General features: G+C 33.5%; 3 protein-coding genes across 5 annotated transcripts in view; 2 read left to right on the top strand and 1 right to left on the bottom strand.

Annotated features, from left to right (window-relative positions):
* PH4alphaEFB (prolyl 4-hydroxylase subunit alpha-1) overlaps positions 1-9410 on the top strand; it is a 152204-nt gene extending 142794 nt beyond the window's left edge. For all 3 annotated transcript variants that reach the window (XM_029310522.2, XM_085482195.1, XM_029310521.2), the window contains 8 exons: positions 3316-3638; positions 4382-4549; positions 4690-4862; positions 5193-5459; positions 5590-5814; positions 5903-5968; positions 6056-6221; positions 6455-9410. In XM_029310522.2, the coding sequence (XP_029166355.2) occupies positions 3316-3638; positions 4382-4549; positions 4690-4862; positions 5193-5459; positions 5590-5814; positions 5903-5968; positions 6056-6221; positions 6455-6549 (1483 nt within the window). In that variant the 3' untranslated portion in view covers positions 6550-9410. The remainder of the gene's footprint in view (positions 1-3315; positions 3639-4381; positions 4550-4689; positions 4863-5192; positions 5460-5589; positions 5815-5902; positions 5969-6055; positions 6222-6454) is intronic.
* Positions 9411-9584: 174 nt separating this feature from the next.
* On the top strand, positions 9585-11132 carry LOC114937102 (iron-sulfur cluster assembly factor IBA57, mitochondrial). The gene is made up of 2 exons (XM_029310503.2): positions 9585-9733; positions 9851-11132. The coding sequence occupies exon 2, from the start codon at positions 9878-9880 to the stop codon at positions 11003-11005; it is 1128 nt and encodes a 375-aa protein (XP_029166336.1). The 5' UTR covers positions 9585-9733; positions 9851-9877; the 3' UTR covers positions 11006-11132.
* A 474-nt stretch (positions 11133-11606) lies between these two features.
* On the bottom strand, positions 11607-14998 carry LOC114937101 (uncharacterized). The gene is made up of 4 exons (XM_029310502.2): positions 14818-14998; positions 12572-14265; positions 12153-12454; positions 11607-12058 (listed from the first exon to the last, which is right to left on the bottom strand). The coding sequence occupies exons 2-4, from the start codon at positions 14250-14252 to the stop codon at positions 11861-11863; spliced, it is 2181 nt and encodes a 726-aa protein (XP_029166335.2). The 5' UTR covers positions 14253-14265; positions 14818-14998; the 3' UTR covers positions 11607-11860.
* Positions 14999-15151: the final 153 nt, after the last annotated feature.

Raw genomic sequence — 15151 nt, 5'->3', positions numbered from 1 at the left:
GGGATGAAAAATCGCGCTAACGAGGAGGAGAGATGGTGCTTTCGTTATTGGCTCTCGGTGCTGCGATACAAAGAACTATCGTTATTGAGACCGTGCCTGTCCTTCACAGAGAGATGCTGCGCGCGGAGCTTTATTCCGTTTTCAATAAAGCTCTTTTCGAGTCGATTCGACGTGTCGTTTAATCGTTAACGCGTGATAGTCTCTCTATATGATGAACGTTTCAATCGCATGCGTTATGCGAGCGGAATATATATGCGACATGTGCTCCGATAACTCGTTCATCAAACCGAGTTAATCCTATTTTTGTAAAATGGCCCGCACCGTTCGACATGTAGAAAACAATATTTCTTTCATTTCAGTTTATATAAAATTTTTGATATTTTAACGTAATTTAAAATTGTTTTCATTACTTATTTACAATTTATTCGGAAAAATGAAAGATTTGTTTTATTTCGATCATTATTTTTTCATCTCTGATGAAAACTTAATATTTTTAAAAACATTACTGCAATTTTTACAAGAAAATATATATCTATTTTTAATAATAATATATTTATAATCAGGACCACTCTGTACCTATAAATTTCATATACGATGGCATCTCTGATCGCGATGCAGTTAGGCGATTATCTCGGAATCACGGGGATTAAGATCTATGAACAGTAACGCGAATATTGACAGTTGACGTTTATTCTGGCTCGATTGTAACGAGTACCGCGCTCGCGCAATTCGTAACAGCTGCGAATGTCAGATGTGAGGTACACGTCGCCGAGATGAGAGAGAAGCGTTCCAAGTCACGCACACCTGCCGCGTTTAATCCCCGTAATTTATATTGTGTCTCGTTATATACTCTGGTTAACGACCAACCTGTCGATCCATATGGCGAGTGTTTTTTGTTTCATCGATTTATACTCGCAATTGGTTTCGTCGCAAAAATCTCGCATTTGAAAAGCGTAAAGAAGCGCATTCAATATTTATCGGTCCTGATTATATTTATATAATAAATTCCCGTAAATAGAAGAAACTTCTATATGGTAATTAATATTCTTCCAAATAAAAATGATTCAACGTAAAGAATCGATCCATTTAATCTTTGCGGCCTCTTATAAAAATATAAGTATATAGATTAAGTCGCTTTAAAAACTATTTCGCTTTTCAAAAACCACTATAAAATATATTTTTATTTTGTAAATTCCTCCTCCATGTGTGTATATCATTCGATATACTTCTAAGGAAAGAAAATTCGTTTCATTAATTTTCCGGAACTCGTAAGAAAGTTGACGTGTGTCTCTTTTGCGGTGACCGATGCACTTCTGCGGTGACTTCTTCAACGACGTTGGAAATGTCGCGTCGTGTCGTTCAGACAGGTCCTCGTCGTTTGATATTGAGAAAAAGTTTCTCGTCTCGACTATATATATATATATATATACATATATATATACATATACATTAAATGCGAAGAGGAATCGACGGCGTCTGCTTCTCGGAGATTCGCAACTCGAGATAAGTCGTCTCTTTCCTCCCTCTTGAAAGGACATCCCTCGCCGTTATGTGACATCGAGGACAATGGTGTCGCCAGGTGTCGGAAACGTCTCCGTCGTTCGCCACAGAGTTGATATCACGATAGCGTAGCACGCCCCAATTGTAATTGGACGGTGATTTGCGATGGAACGTGGTCTCGTCTCTCTCTCTCCCTTTCTCAGAGATAAGAAGTTACCGTCGTCTTTCACCCTTCACCTCGTCTCTGCGCGCAAATTACTTGAAGAAGCACCTAGAATGAAAAATTGTCTTTAGCATATATTTGCTTTCAACTTTATTTATTTATCATCCAGAGATATTTGTTTTCAGCAAGTTAAAAAATATTAATTAGTCTTTAGATGAGATATGCATATTAAAAATGTGAATATGAATTTCTGGCAAGAATTCTAGACACTTGAAAATATTTTTCATAGCAGTTTAATTCTACTGTTAGATAACTATTACTATTGTGTGTAGTCGTGGTTTTTTGAAACATGATAATTTTTAACAAAATAACTATAGTTAATTGAATTTTTCAAATGAGAAAAGATATTTGAGCTTTTTTTTAAGCGGATTGATAAATGGAAAAATATTTTGACAGTTAGTTCGAAACATGATTGTGAGAAAAACATCTCGAAAACAATAGAATCACGTGAATCCGTATTATAAACTGGAAAACTAAGCGAATTATAGACGACAACTTTCTTTAACTTATTTAATTATGCGAGAGATAAATCTTACTAGCGTTGATTTAGTACAATTTCCCAGAGAACTGTTCATCTAAAACGTAAATTAATTTTATTGTCTTTGCTGTTCTTATTTTCGTTAGATCATATATAGGATATAAATATATATATATTTATCCACGAATTCTTTTTAATCAAATTGAAACTTTACTTTTGTTCGACACGAGTGTCATCAACAGTTTTCAAGTTATTGTATAATCTTGTATAAAATAAGTTTGAAAAACTAAAATAGAAAAGGGGAAGCAATATAAAGTGCAACTTTTTTTAATTTAGAAAATAACATTGATTATTTCTTATTTCCCTGCGTAGAGTATAAAGAGTCACACGAGATTAGTGATTACAACACGAATGTGGAAACTTGTCTGTGTGAGTTTTACGCTATTTAGAGACTGATTCAGCTAAAATTTGCGCGTGGTGGCACTTTACACGTTGCATGTAGTTAGTGTTACGCGAATTGTGCAAAGAGAAATCTGCTGAATAATCTAGAATGGCTTTAACTGCCTAAATAAATTACATATTTCGCGCCATTAGATCCTGCACAAGTTGTTCGATTGAATTTAGACTTAATCCCCTTATGCAGCTGTAAACGATAGTAATATCGGATAATACCGGTAATTTTCGAGCCCCTCGATTGTTTGATTAGCTATGTTAATAATAACCAAATAATTCAGCAAATAATCTGGTCAATGAGGATTCGTGTCAAACGTTTTATCGTGTGCTTTGATTACAAGTTATTACGATAAATTTTAATTTTTAAAATATTAATTGTCTTTATTTTACTTTTAATATAATTAGAAATATTTTTAAATTCTCAACATTTTATATTTATGAATTTAATCATTTGCGATGAAATTTATATGACATATAAATTATATTGAATAATTTTGCCTCTCTTTCGCTTTGTGCTCCTCTGTGCTTTATTGTACAATATTTTATCCGCGAGCTATGTTTTATCTTGAATTTAGAGGAAGCAAAAGAGACAGAGAGAAAGAGGGAGATAAAATCATTGACCGCAACATTTTCAAACTAATTGCACATATTTTCTTTTTAGAAACGTAGAGGATTACGCAAGGGAGCACGAAGAGGCATCCAGGAACATCCAGCAATACCTATCGAATCCCATAAACGCTTATCTGCTGGTCAAACGGCTGACCACCGACTGGAAAAAGGTCGAGGAGCTGATAACCGAAGACGTTGGCAAGTCCTTCGTAGCAAACATCACGAATTCCAGGAGCGATCTAAAATTCCCGACCGATGAAGACCTCAATGGTGCTGCAGTCGCTTTGATGAGGCTACAGGACACATACAAGCTCGAAACCGCACAAGTTGCAAGAGGCGTCCTTAACGGAGTGCAATACAGCACCGGCCTCACCGGTATATATTTTTATAGCATTCTTTTTCATAAATTAAATTATTATTAATTTATGTCAAAAAGTCCATTCCGGGATCTTTTTAACGTCACGTGCTCTTTTTGGTCAGAAACGAATGTATAATGATTTTATGAATATTTTACGAATATATAACGATATTTTTAAAAAATGATTTAACCATTCTATAAGAGTAGTTTGTGCAATGTAATTTTTCTGAATTGTTAAAAACTATTTTCTGTAACTATTTATAAACTGTGAACCGAAATAATCTCAAAAGAATCGTTTATTTTCTTCGATGTAACGATAAACGATAAATATGATGCTGGAAAAGGGAAGGGGATAGTGATTTACGCGACAAGAATCTTATTTAAGATAATCATTCGCATAAGAATAAATTGTATAATGCGTTGCTTTAACGATATAAAAAAAAGTATATAATAGGCGGGAGAGAGTTTTTTGCAATGCAAAGAAAGGTAAAAAAGAGACGCTTTGCGGAAGGAAAATTAATTAACGGACTAACTTTTCCAACATCAGTATGCCGCGTACTTCTTGCTGCGAATAGAAAGAAATCCAATAGAACGCATTTCGAACGTAAAGCCTTGTAAAGGTTTGTGTGTGAAAGACGTTAATAAAATATAAGATAATTAAAATATTTATGAAAATATAGAATATATATATATATATATATATATATATATTCACAGAAATCTTTTTCCTTTTATATGACAATTTGATTCTTTTTTTTAGCGAGCGATTGCTTCGAGCTGGGTCGACAATCCTATCACAATCGCGATTACTATCACACGGTGTTATGGATGCAGGAGGCAATGGATCGTCTACAGGAGGAGCAAAACGCTACCACCACTTCCAAGCCCGACATCTTGGAGTATTTGGCATTTTCGACATACATGCAAGGTTCTGACAGTAAATTATGGATGCATGTCAATGTACTGTATAACACGAAAAAATTTCTAAAGAGACATTCTACTCCGCTTCTACTTTTCATTCTTCACCTTCCTATCACACATGTTATTCCGTCTTTATCATCATTCCAGGTAACGTCGCCCGCGCTTTGAGTATGACGAACGAGCTATTGGAATTGGTCCCGACACACGAGAGAGCCCTAGGAAACCGTGCATATTATCAAAAGGAGATTCAAAGCAAGGCCAGTCAGTCGAAGAAGAAACGAGGTGAGGACGGGCAGGACGACACCGCGATACCTGAACAGGTAAAGTCAACGAAAGATAAAATCTGGATTAAAAAGCCGCTTTATTGAAACACAGAGAAATTAAATATTCAAAATAAACCATTTTTTTAAAATAACGATAAACGTATTTTAATGTTGGATTTATTAATTCTTTTAATCAGAGATTTTTTCGCTCAATTTAATCATGTTGAATTTATTGCAACAAAGTGGCTTATCACGATTAGTGCGAAAGATATCATTAAACAACAGAGAACTTCTCGTCGACCATTAGTTTGAGAGATGCGAAAAGAACATCTAAGAGGTAAATCTCATTTGCGCGAGTGTTCGTAAAGTTGGTTATCGGGCTTGCAGAACTTCACTGTCGCCGAGGAAAGGGTGAAAACGTGGGAGGAAATGACGGAGAGGGAGAGGTACGAGATGCTTTGTCGCGGCGAGGTATCTATTCCACTAGAAGTAGGGAAGAATCTCAAGTGCCGTTATGTCGACCGTGGAATTCCATTTCTGAAAATCGCGCCGTTCAAGGAAGAGGAAGCGTACCTAGATCCGAGGATAGTTGTTTATCACAACGTAATCTACGACGAGGAAATCGAGACGATCAAACGAATGGCTCAACCTAGGGTAAATAACTTGATTACAGAGTAAATTGGAAAATTATTACCGCGCACTCTCTCTTCCGAGATATCATATGTATCATTACTAGTGCCATCAAATTGTAAGAATTTCTTTCGAATAATTACATCTGTTGCAGTTTAAGCGCGCCACGGTGCAAAATTACAAGACTGGTGCCTTAGAGATAGCGAATTACAGAATCAGCAAGAGCGCGTGGCTTCAAGAACACGAGCACAAGCACGTAGCGGCGGTAAGCAAACGCGTAGAACATATGACGAGTATGTCTATCGAGACCGCCGAGGAGCTTCAAGTGGTCAATTATGGCATCGGCGGTCACTACGAACCGCATTTCGATTTTGCCAGGGTAAGTTGATCATTCGGTCTATTTTCCAAGCTCGGTTATTACCGATTTATTAGTTAATAATTCGATTTTCAACTTTGCGCATGTGCAGAAAGAAGAGACGAATGCATTTAAGAGCCTTGGGACGGGCAATAGAATCGCGACAGTCTTATATTACGTAAGTCTAATTCTGGACGACTTATTACGATACTATCGAGTACCAAACGACGTGTAACGTTGTCTTTCTGTTATTTTAACTTAACAGATGAGCGATGTCGAGCAAGGAGGAGGTACCGTATTCACCGCCATCAATATATCGCTTTGGCCGAGGAAGGGTAGCGCGGCGTTTTGGTACAACCTTAAGCCTAACGGCGAGGGAGATTTCAAAACCAGACACGCGGCCTGTCCAGTACTTACGGGATCTAAGTGGGGTACGTCGTTGAAACGTCGTCTCCATCTTTATTATATTATTTATATTATTTTTTTAAATCAGATTCTTCTGATTCTTGTCTCATTCTTTTTTTTTGTCATTTTTAAATTATAATATTATTTTGATATCAATATCTTTTTTATAAATATTTAATAATTTATGAATAGATATATATTACCGAGAGTATAATTAAAGGTGTTACTATTTTCCAACTTATATATTTTTTACTTACAGTGGCAAACAAATGGCTGCACGAAAGAGGTCAAGAATTTCATAGACCTTGCACACTGGAGAATCAAGCGACGGACGAAGTGGACGTCAGGCACTGAAGAGGAAGCGCGTCCTTTGACTGTAACAGAAGATAGATATATAAAAGAAGCGCGTATACTAAGAAATGCTTCAGAATTTCTGCTCCGAATAAAGAGACATTTTACTCTCGAAACAGTTACTCTGTAAGAAAGCACGCGATACGAACTGTCGTTTAAAAACCAACAATACGTGTAAAAAGTGTCAGCGCAACTTTACATAACTAAAATAAATGAAGTCGCTGCTCACGTTTTTATGAGAACGTCGGTTTAGCACAATTTATGTAATTTAACATCTTATACGTCGCAGATGATAATCTTACCTGCTGATTTATCGTGGAACACGATTCCTCGCATTACGACAGCGATTAATGTTTCCTTAATCTTTGATTAATGTGTCTCCAACTGAAAGAAAAAAATCGATGAAAAGCAACGGAGACTATCCAAACAGAATTAATCGCAATCATTTTGTTTCTTGTACGTTTTTTTCCTTTGAAACGGTCCGACGGATGAGCAGAGATTGCTGATGTGCAAAGCGCGAACAAAGTTACTTTTTGCTGCACGGATGCGTTTTGTTTTTTTTTTCTCTTTTTTTTTAGTTTGACTCAGCACCGTCTGTCTACGTCATCTTCAAGTTCGCTTTTACGGCAAACGTATTACATTGTATTTGGAGTTTCTGCTTTGGAGCACCACGGCGAATAGAGAATGAAAGAGCAGACTTCAGCAACTTTTGCTTAAACAACGTGCAAACGAGAGAAAAAAAAGAGCGCACGCACAGTTGTTACATTCGCAGTTTTTGCCATTTTGAATAGGCTTTTCACGGTGAAATTGTTGGGATTTGCTCCGTTGTTTGCTACGCATAACGTTCATTGTTTCTATAAGAATAGCTGATATTCTACACCGAGATATTATTACACGTCGTAGCCAAAGCAATAATAAATTGCGTACGTTCTGGCCAGTCTCCTCTTATTATAGAGATATAGCGAAGAGCGCGATGTAACCATTAGCTCGTAGATTAATTGTAATTTGAACACGATGCTGTTAATGCGACCCTCATAGTCACGTCTCAATAATACTGATATTATCGTGCAATAATGAAGTACTTCCGCCGGGAGGATACTTCGACCGAGAATCTCCTTTCGTGACGGATCGTTGGCTGTAAATAACGATGGCGTGTAATCCCGTATCATCCGATCTTTCTGATCGACCCAGGTTGTATACGAATCCTTTGTATAAAAAAGGGAAGACGATGCCCACGACGATGACGCCGTTAATGACGGTGACTTCCTAATGGCGGTGATGTAGTTATGTAGAAGCATGTGACGCGCTATATTTATAAGGGACTGCTCTCTATTAAAGTAAAGCCATTTAAATTATGGCTCTGAAAAAGAAGAATATTACTGCCTGAGATACATGGCAGAGATGAAAATATATACTATCAGAAATTTCCCTGAATATATGTATGTTTTTAAAAAAAAGCAAGTTTTTAATTGAAAAGTAATCTGGACAAATCATATAAATGCCAAAAGTTTAAGTTTATTCTTTTTTTAGTAATATATATATATAGAGTAAAAAATATTATAATACACATTTATAATATTAATATACATAAATAATGTAATAAATTTTATTTATTTCTTACAAAACTAATATTTGTACCATGTTGCGTTGTAGCACAATACAAAGCGCTTTTATACACACACACACACACATATATATATACGTATATGTTTTCATAAAAAATTTTCAAACTTTTATTTTCAAATAGCGTTACGAATTTGACATTATGAAATAATTCATATGTTAAAAATTTGATAATCATTATTCTGTCTGATAGATGATCATGTAGATAGTTTGAATATCCCAAGAGAGAATCGACTGTTAACATTTAGCACTATAGCACACTGCACAACAAATATAAGAAATATTATTCCTGAATTTGAAGATAAATGACAAATGTGCGCAAAGACTGGCTAATATGTTAATGGATTTAGTACAATATATTATCATGTTTTATTCACTTTTTTAAAGTTATTCCGAATCACATAATAATCTCATTGTTTATTGGAAATTTTATTGTGATAAATTCAAGTTACTTTTGTAATTTTTAGTTTTCAAATTTTAAAATATTGTGTTAAAAATTATGTTTTATATTAAAAAAATATATGTATATTCTTTTTCTCAACTTTTTGAAAATTGTTTTTATAAAATTATCACAATGAACAAATTGATTTTCTGTATTCACTTTTGTATTCAGTATTTACTGCAATCTAATATATTGATTGTGTATACCACCAACCTGTTTATTTGATAAATACTACATATCCTGTACACATATGATACTGTATCAAATATCTGCACATATTGAAATATGTTTTTTCTTTTTGTTATCTCCATGTTTTGTAAATTTTCATGTGATCTTTATAAAATACATTATTTAATTTTAAAAAAATTATGCTTAAAAAATCTGATCTGTTTTTATCTTGAAATTACTTTAAATATAAGTAATAATTTAGATAAGGAATAATAAAATTACAGGACAACTTTAAAACAACTTTTAATTATATGTATGAGAAATATATAAGTATCAAAATAACATTTAAAAAAATCATTAGTATGAGCTGCACGGAATATTACCTAGAAAATTTTTTGTGAAATATTTTCTACTAATTTTTTGTATCACACTTGCGGATAATTATGTCACGCCTAAATATATCACTTATAGTAGAAAGATTATTAAGCATGAGCGGAGAGAATAAAACTAATAGCACTGAAAAATGTAAAACAATCGCCTTTTATTAAGTGCGAGCGACTGATATCTATCTAATTGTGATTACCATTGTTTTGTTAAAACAAAGAAAGTAAATAAAATGAAATAAAGCATTCTCTTCATTCTTTATAATAATTAATAACAAAAATAATATCTAATTATTATTTCAGTTTTAATAAAAAATTTCCAGAAAATTTAAATGAGAAATATTTTTAAAAATATTTAAATTTTTAATATTTTTATTATTATTTTTTTTTTAACAAAAACTGGCTCCTGTCGGTAATATCACCACTCTTATATATATGCCAGGTCCAATCATCATGTGATTGTCGAGTGTTGTCGATCACAGTTTCCTTATTATTAAAAAAAAACGCACACGAATGCAATTGTCAAGCTGTCATATACCCGGAATATACGTGATCGAGTTGCAATATAAATGTAAGCTTCAATATTTTTATATACTTTAGCTGTATTGTTGCACAAACTAATTTCAAGTATTCAGAGGTTAAGGATTTCTCATTACCGGTTCTATTGGATACGTATATTTTTTCGTAGAAAAGTAAAAGATTGATCAAATTGACGATGTCTGCCACGATAAGTGTTCGCGTTAATCGCTTTGCTCTCTACGTGTGCAAACGCAGTAAAGGGATCGGTAGCCACCAGAGGTATGCGATGAGGCACAATTCCAATCAAGCTGATGGGAAGATACTAGAACGTTTGAATGATAGAAGTATATTGCGAGTAAGCGGCGATGAGTCTTCCACCTTTCTGCAGGGATTGATCACGAACGATATGAAGCATCTCACGGAAGGGGCATCTAATATTTATACTTTGTTTTTGAACATTAAGGGCAGAGTAATGTATGACGCTATAGTGTACAAGAGTGAAGAAAGTAACATATTTTACGTAGAATGTGATTCGCAAGTTGTTGAATCTTTGCAGAAGCACTTGCAAATGTATCGTGTAAGACGAAAAGTAGATGTGAAACACATAGGGGATAAAATCAATGTTTGGTCAATGTTTGATTCGACTAAACGCTTTAAGAATGGAATTGCAGTGAACGAAAATGAAAAGCGCAAACTGGAAGGAATAATATTTCCATGTGGCACGCTAAATAATAAAGCCAGTAAATTCATCGATAATGTTAGGATATACGAAGATCCAAGATTGCCTGATTTAGGTCTCAGAATTCTAGCTGAATCGCAGATTGACAAGCACCAGATAATCAAACATTTAGACTCCGATGTATCCTCAGCCTCTGAGAATATTGGGAATTACAAGGCGTTTCGATATAAACTAGGAATAGGAGAAGGCGTACACGATCTACCACCTGGAAAGGCATTGCCTCTAGAGATCAACTGCGATTACTTGCATGGCGTTAGTTTTCACAAAGGTTGTTATGTCGGTCAGGAATTAACTGCGCGAACGTATCATACAGGTGTGGTCAGAAAGCGCTTGATGCCTTTAGTATTTGATAATATCCCGGATAAACCGCTCGCATACGACGAAAAAATTCTCGACGAATCTGACAATGTGGTAGGAAAGTTTCGAGGATATATCGACAAGTATGGATTAGGTTTAATGCGGATTAACGAATCTCTCGGTGCTCGGCGGCTTAATGTATCGGGTATAAATATAAGAGTGATCAAACCCGCGTGGTGGCCTCAAGAATTTCAGAAGGAAACGGTTTCTGTCAAAGATACAAAATAATTCAGCTTGATAACATTATTGTGTAATATATCAACAAATTGATATTGTACAGAAAATCGTGATATACATATGTGATATTGTGTAAAAATTATATGCACTGAAATAAATTTATTATTGTAACATAAAACCGATGATATATTCAATGGATTGTATTCCTTGTTGCTTTATAGGATGGAAGGTCTCACTAGTACGCCAGCGGACGAATCTGATATCTATCAACAGATGCAAGAGAATACTTCTACGAATCAGCAAACGGCGACAAATGCATGCAACATTTTTACATGTTCTTTTTGTAATTTAAAGGAACGTTACGATTACAAAGGTGCAAAACCACCATTCGCTCGCCAATTGGTTTATCTGGAAGAGTGTTATATTATGAAAGATCCATTCAGTTTACCAAACAGAGGTGAAGTTTTAGTCCTAGGTACAGATTGCAGTATGTGCAAACGCAATGTATGTTTAGGATGTAGCATATTTTACACACAGCGTTTCTGTTTAAAGTGTGCATCTGATAATATCCAGAAATTACCATATCAATTACATAGCAAAATTAATAATTTAATGAAACGTGCAGATTCTTCAAAGTAATGCAATGTACCACTTAAAGAAATATGTATTTATTTATTAAATAATGACAACTTAATGATTGTTCTAATAATACAAAGAAAAAGAATATATTTATACATGCCATTATAATTATTTGTGTTAATTGTAATATCTCAATTCCTATCCGAGAACTCTTGTAAAAATGCTAATGTTTATCGTTTAAATGGATACAATAGATCTCTTGTCTTAGAATATAAAGTATCTTAAAACTGCGTCCGAGAAACTAAAATATATCGTAACATTATTGGTTTAAACTTTTACTGGTTTAGTTGATTTAGCTGTAAGTTTTTGTGCCATTCTCTTTTTTTTCTTATCGAATTTATTTGTTTTCTTTTTATTTTTAGAATTGGCTTTTTGACCTTGAAATGAAACTGAGTTTTGTTCTTCGGATTTTCCCTTATTTTTCTTTATTTTTTTATTTTTGTTAATATTTCCTTCGTTTTCAGCCTGTAAAAAAAACGCGATATATGCGATATTAATTTTATCGTTCCAAATTTATTGAAACATTTTCAACAAGATTTTCAAAGATAAAATAACTTACTTTACGTGTTACAGGTTTTTCCAAATTATTCTTGAATTTTTTTGATGGATTACCATCATCGTTATTTGAAGAAGCTCGTTTTCCTCCCATTTGTTCGGATCTTAAACATGGTCTTACTCGTATGCTTCTTTCCATAATACAAAGACCATCTAATTGTAGAGCGATGGCTGCAGCGCTTTCAGATTTGAAATAGACATAACCAAATCCTCTGGACCGACCTGTTACTTTATCATTGACTAAATGTACAGACTCTATCTCTCCACAATGCATAAAGTATCTCCACATGAGGTTCTCATCTATCTCTAGATTTTAACAAAAACATTAACATTTATAATTATACTTGTTAAAACTCCTAATTCATTTTTTTACCACATTGTAATAAAATCAACAACAAATTGACAATAGTTTCTTATACTTACTAAAATTCAAATTTCCAATAAAAACAGCTCTCTTAATATCATATTCTTTTTTTTCAACGTCCTGAACTGTTTGTACTCTTATAATATTCTTTCGAAATACCTTTCCATGCATGCTAAGTGCCTTTTGGGCAGACTCTTGAGACTTGTACTTAATGTACACTACAACTGTACGTACATTTGGATGAATCAGCTTTTTTATATAAGCTACTTTTTTAGACATTATTGGATTTTCAGGAATAATACCTCTAAAACGAAAAGTCTCAATTGGCCCAAATACACCAAATACTTTTTTTATATCTGCTTTTCCTGTGTCTTTCGGAACATTATGAATAACAATAGTTCTTTTGTTAATCTCTTCTTTTTCTTCAGAAGACAATTCTTCTTTCCTTCCTTTTACCTGTTTATGTTCTTTAATATCTTTGTTGTTGGACGCTTTAGCTACTTTCTCTTTTGCTACATTATCATTATCAACTTTTACTACATTATCATTCTCTTCATCATCTTCATCTTCGTCACTAATATCATCATCTTCATCATCCTCATCTTCTTCATTAAAATCTTCATCGTCATCCTCGTCTGCAATACTATTTCCTAAAAGTGCTTTTAAACCTGGCGCTGAATCCTCATTCTCTTCTTCGTCTAGGTCTTCTTCGTCTAGGTCTTCTTCGTCTAGGTCTTCTTCGTCTAAGTCTTCTTCGTCTAAGTCTTCTTTGTCTAAGTCTTCTTCGTCTAAGTCATCTTCGTCTGTGTCTTCGTATGATTTATCTTCATATTTCTTAAATTTATCCATCTCTTTTGCTTCGAAACGTTTTAACAGTTTTAAAAACTGAGCTTCAACTAGCTCATCATCATGAAAACAGTTTTTATTGTCATCCTTATTTTTTTCTTCCTTGTCATCTTCATCTGATTCATTCTCATCTTCATCATCTTCATTATTTTCCTCATCTTCATCATCTTTTATAATTAATTGAGACAATTTCTTTTTATCACTTTTATTTTTATTATCCTTGTCATCATTCTTTTTTGAATGTTTATTTTCAAACGCTCTTACATTTTTTTGTACACTATTTTTTCCAGTCTTCTTATCAAGAAATATAAAATCATCAGAACTATCATCTGAAGAAGCATCATCATCTTTAAATTCAGAATCATCAGAAGAATCCTCGTTTTCCACTATTTCATAAAAGTCCTCATCATCTTCATCCGATTTATCTTGTAAACTTTTTCCAAGGATACTTAGGATATTTGTATCAGACTCTTCTTCAGAATCCTCAAATTTTTCACCCGATTTAATTTGACCAACAGCCTCTTTTGTTATCATTTCTTCATCAATATCAGAATTGGAATCATCAGAATTGGAATCATTGGTTTCTTCCAACTTTTTAAGGTTCAAATTAATTTTCTTATTGGTTGATTTATTTTGTGCATTTGGAAAATTTTGTTTATTCTTTACAATATTCTTAGATAAATTTTGATTATTATTTACACCTGCACCTTTTTGGAAATTTTTCTGAGGTGGTGAATTTTGTTTCTGTGTTTTTGAATTATTAAAAGATGCCTTGCCTCCTGGTGTTATTTTAAATTTAGAGTTTTTGTCCTTTTTTACCAAACCATTTTTTATTATATGCAATTGCTTTGCACTGTTTAAATTTTTATTTTTCTCTGGTTTTGTTTTACCCATTTTCTCCAAATTCCTAAAAGTACAGCATTATAAGAAACATTATTAACAGTACATTACAAGGAACTTGATAAAATATAATAGTACGAGATGCGCGAGAATGATAGAAAAATTAAGTCTCAAATATGTACATTATACATGGTAGAAAAAAAGTACACATGTATTTATATATATATATATTTATATATATATACTCTATTTCTCTTTTTATTACTTTGTTTTAATATTCTCTATTTTAATTTTCTTATACATAATAAAAATTGCTGCGATCGATGTTATACTATGTCGAAATTTCCAGAACTTTTGATAATTATATCAATTTAGTATTAAGTATATTTTTGGAACTTGTGAAATACCGATAAAAGGCTGTGAATGGAAGACTACCATTTTTTTGTAGTAAAAGAGAAAACAGAAAGATACGAATTTAAGATGGAAAACACCAAGTTACGTTAATCCAACTGAAAATTTCCAATTTTTCCACGTGGAAAAAGCAATCGTACAATGAAACGCGTATCAATGTTTCGTTACAGAATATGTCTAAATAAAAATATTGCGCTAAATTGCTTACTCTTTTGCTTCGTCGTCAAACAATTCCTTTCTAATTATTCACGATAAATCACTATCGAATTAACTCAAGCTGTCACCAGTCCAAAGAGAAGCAACGAGATCAAGCTAAAACGAGGGAACACGAGGAAGAAGAAATGCCGACAGGAAGACGTGCGGCAGCCATATCAACGCCATCAAAAGTGCGTTCAAAAAATTGTCACGCAATTGAATTCTGATGAACGATTTACAGTTGGTTCTTAGATCGTCTTAAGACCTCGTTCAACCAATCAAATGGCCGCATAGCATCTCTTGATTGGTTGTTAAACGAGATCTTAAAATGATCTTAAATATAAGGA

Source organism: Nylanderia fulva, unplaced genomic scaffold (assembly GCF_048542155.1).
Source record: "Nylanderia fulva isolate GAGA-0341 unplaced genomic scaffold, ASM4854215v1 Scaffold2, whole genome shotgun sequence".
Taxonomy (NCBI): Eukaryota; Metazoa; Arthropoda; class Insecta; order Hymenoptera; family Formicidae; genus Nylanderia; species Nylanderia fulva.
The sequence above is the reverse complement of the archived record's forward strand: the minus strand, read 5'-3'. Positions and strand labels throughout refer to the sequence as shown.

Bases quoted from the DNA above. Each gene is read 5' to 3' on its own strand.
- LOC114937101 (XM_029310502.2), bottom strand. From the start codon at position 14,252: ATGGGTAAAACAAAACCAGAGAAAAATAAAAATTTAAACAGTGCAAAG. The intron at 12,455-12,571 runs GTAAGTATAAGA...GTTAAAATCTAG, and splicing joins TATTGGAAATTTGAATTTTA to AGATAGATGAGAACCTCATG. The intron at 12,059-12,152 runs GTAAGTTATTTT...TTTTTTTTACAG, and splicing joins AAAAACCTGTAACACGTAAA to GCTGAAAACGAAGGAAATAT.
- LOC114937102 (XM_029310503.2), top strand. From the start codon at position 9,878: ATGTCTGCCACGATAAGTGTTCGCGTTAATCGCTTTGCTCTCTACGTG.